Source organism: Ovis aries, chromosome 22 (genome assembly GCF_016772045.2).
Source record: "Ovis aries strain OAR_USU_Benz2616 breed Rambouillet chromosome 22, ARS-UI_Ramb_v3.0, whole genome shotgun sequence".
Lineage (NCBI taxonomy): Eukaryota > Metazoa > Chordata > Mammalia > Artiodactyla > Bovidae > Ovis > Ovis aries.
The window spans coordinates 3,885,274-3,888,794 of NC_056075.1; the positions used below are offsets into that span (position 1 = coordinate 3,885,274).

The 3,521-nt window shown below is 38.9% G+C and overlaps 1 protein-coding gene across 1 annotated transcript; it reads left to right on the plus strand.

Moving 5' to 3' along the window:
• The first annotated feature begins 1,406 nt into the window (after window positions 1-1,406).
• LOC106991845 (eukaryotic translation initiation factor 2 subunit 3) lies at window positions 1,407-3,214 on the plus strand. The gene has a single exon (XM_042238452.2). It carries the CDS (start codon window positions 1,420-1,422, stop codon window positions 2,836-2,838), a length of 1,419 nt encoding a protein of 472 aa, XP_042094386.1. The 5' UTR covers window positions 1,407-1,419; the 3' UTR covers window positions 2,839-3,214.
• The last annotated feature ends 307 nt before the right edge of the window (window positions 3,215-3,521 follow it).

A 3,521-nucleotide genomic window follows, 5' to 3' on the forward strand; every position in this document is an offset into this window, starting at 1 on the left:
ACTGCAATATAACTGACTGACCAAATGAATTTGAATTGTTGCTTTCTGTCACTTTCAATATGAATTTCTATCTATTGCAGATGGGATTGAGCATTTATTGCCTAATAATTTTCTTATCAGAAAATATTCATTATTTTATCTTATGTCTATACTTTGTAACTTCTGCTGATAATCTGAGAATTGATATTATATGTGTGAACCTGTGGATATGTTATATCATGTCTAGAACCAGGATTTTAAGACTTTGATTAAAAGAAAGTGAAAGTGTTAATGGCTCAATTGTGTCTGACTGTGACCCCATTGCAGGCAGATTATTTACCATCTGAACCACCTCCATATAAACTAAATTTTACATGAAAATTATTGAATAAATGTTGCAGGAAGGGGAACCCCATTCCAGGGCCCAAGACTGGGCTCTTAATCTAATACTTATAAAATAAATTGTCTGAGGAAACATACATGCTGACAACGTGAGACTTTATTGAGAATGGACACCTGGGTGGAGAACAGCATAGTAAGGTGCCAACTAAAAAATATAGTCACAACCTGGAAGTAGAGAGTCATTTTATTTGGTGAGGATGTTTATGAATCTGAGCTCAGATGAAAGCATCTCAGTAGCTCTGAGAAAACTGCTCCAAGGAGGCAGGAGGGGAATTCAGGCAACATGCAAGTTTGCAACAAGGGGAGCGGGCAGGTTGAACATCAAAGGTTAGGTTAAGGAATTTGTCATTCTCTGTATGGGAGGACGCCAGCCTCTGGGCTCACCGTGTTCATGCTCTCATATGCCCCTGAGCTCTCTAGCACCAATCCTGTTTCCTTGTTCATCTTAAAGAGTGGCCCCGGCTGCTTCCTGTATTCCCGCCGCTCCTCAGCAGTTACCTTGAGGGGCGGCAGCATCCACTGGATCACAGTGTGGGGAGCCTTCACTCACATTTGGACGCCAGAAATTCCTGATGGCTATGACATTTCTTATTTATTGATATGGCGTGAAATATCTTCATCATTTCACAAAGGGAAGCCCGTTGAATGTCTCTGCCACTGGTTCACAGTCTTGGGTTTTATGGGAATGGGATTAGTTTGATTGCCTCTGGACAATCATTCTGAATGTTACACACATATCACTCAGCCAGACGGATTCCAGTGAGAAGGATTCTGGGAGGTTGGTAGGACATACGGGCTGGCATTGATTCTCTCCTTTTGACCTTTCCAGTTGGTGGTAGCTTGTTAGTTCCAGGTTCCTTATCAGGACTTCTTATTGTAAGATAACTTATGCAAATGGTTACTATTTTGCCTGGCCAGGTTGGGCAGTTTCAGTCAGTGGTTCCCCTAACATAAGTACCAGAGTTATTTTTAGTATTTTTGAATTCATTTACATTTAGTTTCAATCAATTAAGAAATACTCTTGACTCTCCGGGCAAGATGGCGGGGGGCGAGGCTGGTGTGACTTTAGGGCAGCCGCACCTTTCTCGGCAAGATCTCGCCACTTTGGATGTTTCCAAGTTGACGCCACTTTCACATGAAGTTATCAGCAGACAAGCCACAATTAATATAGGTACAATTGGTCACGTAGCTCATGGGAAATCTACAGTTGTAAAAGCTATTTCTGGAGTACACACTGTCCGTTTCAAAAATGAACTGGAAAGAAATATTACAATCAAACTTGGCTATGCTAATGCTAAGATTTATAAGCTTGATGACCCAAGTTGTCCTCGGCCAGAATGTTATAGATCCTGTGGAAGTAGCACACCCGATGAGTTTCCTACAGACATTCCAGGGACCAAAGGGAACTTCAAATTAGTCAGGCATGTTTCCTTTGTTGACTGTCCTGGCCATGATATTCTGATGGCTACTATGCTGAACGGTGCCGCAGTGATGGATGCCGCTCTTCTGTTGATAGCTGGTAACGAGTCTTGTCCTCAGCCTCAGACATCTGAACACTTGGCTGCTATAGAAATCATGAAACTGAAGCATATTTTGATTCTACAAAATAAAATTGATTTGGTAAAAGAAAGCCAGGCTAAAGAACAGTATGAACAGATCCTTGCATTTGTTCAAGGTACAGTAGCAGAAGGCGCTCCTATTATCCCAATTTCTGCTCAGCTAAAATACAATATTGAAGTTGTCTGTGAGTACATAGTAAAGAAAATTCCAGTACCCCCAAGAGACTTTACTTCAGAACCCAGACTTATTGTTATTAGATCCTTTGATGTCAACAAACCTGGCTGTGAAGTTGATGACCTTAAGGGGGGTGTAGCTGGTGGTAGTATTCTAAAAGGAGTATTAAAGGTGGGCCAGGAGATAGAAGTCAGACCTGGTATTGTTTCCAAAGACAGTGAAGGAAAACTCATGTGTAAACCTATCTTTTCCAAAATTGTATCGCTTTTCGCAGAGCATAATGATCTTCAATATGCTGCCCCAGGAGGTCTTATTGGAGTTGGAACAAAAATTGACCCCACTTTGTGCCGGGCTGACAGAATGGTGGGGCAAGTACTTGGTGCAGTTGGAGCTTTACCTGAGATCTTCACAGAATTGGAAATTTCCTATTTCCTGCTTAGAAGGCTTCTAGGTGTTCGCACTGAAGGAGACAAGAAAGCAGCGAAAGTACAAAAGCTGTCTAAGAATGAAGTGCTTATGGTGAATATAGGATCCCTGTCGACAGGAGGAAGAGTTAGTGCAGTCAAGGCTGATTTGGGTAAAATCGTCTTGACTAATCCTGTGTGCACAGAAGTAGGAGAAAAGATTGCACTTAGCCGAAGAGTTGAGAAACACTGGCGTTTAATTGGTTGGGGTCAAATAAGAAGAGGAGTGACAATCAAGCCGACAGTAGATGATGACTGAAGAATTAAATAACAGATTTGAATGAAGTTGGAATTTCTCTTAACAATCTAGGGGTATATTTTCAGAACAATAGTGGGAAAGTAATTTCACAGCTCACTACCTTAGTAGTAGCTGTAAGATTCTCATTTTTTGGTGATGAAAATTTAACCTCTCGTATCGAAATAGAGCCTACAATAAATGTAGAAATTAGCATCATGTTGGATTAAATCTACATTTTACCAGAAATTAATCATTCCCAAATAATGTCTAATTTATACATCAGTGCAGATTTGAAAGGAAACTGTTTGCTACAACCAGACTTTGCTGTAGTAGACATACCACTGAATCTGTTTGAAATAAAGTCTTTGTTCTTATTAAAAAAAAAAAAAAAAAGAAATACTCTTGAAAAACTGCTTCATTTTAATACTTACAAATGATCATGAGGTTTTTGCCACTTAAATTACTATAAATTAATTACATTCAGTAAAATATGTTAAAGCAATATTGCCTAGTTTTTGACCATTATGTTTTATATTTATATTAATTATTTCTAGTCTGAGAGAATCAAGGTCAAAAATTGAAATAAATTCTGTATTCCCATCAAGAGATAAAAAGCTCATATTGATGTGATGGTAAAATACCTATCCTTAAGTTATATTCTTATTTAGTTTCTAAAATTTAATTAAAACTTATCTTAAAATTCT

Bases quoted from the DNA above. Each gene is read 5' to 3' on its own strand.
- LOC106991845 (XM_042238452.2), top strand. From the start codon at position 1,420: ATGGCGGGGGGCGAGGCTGGTGTGACTTTAGGGCAGCCGCACCTTTCT.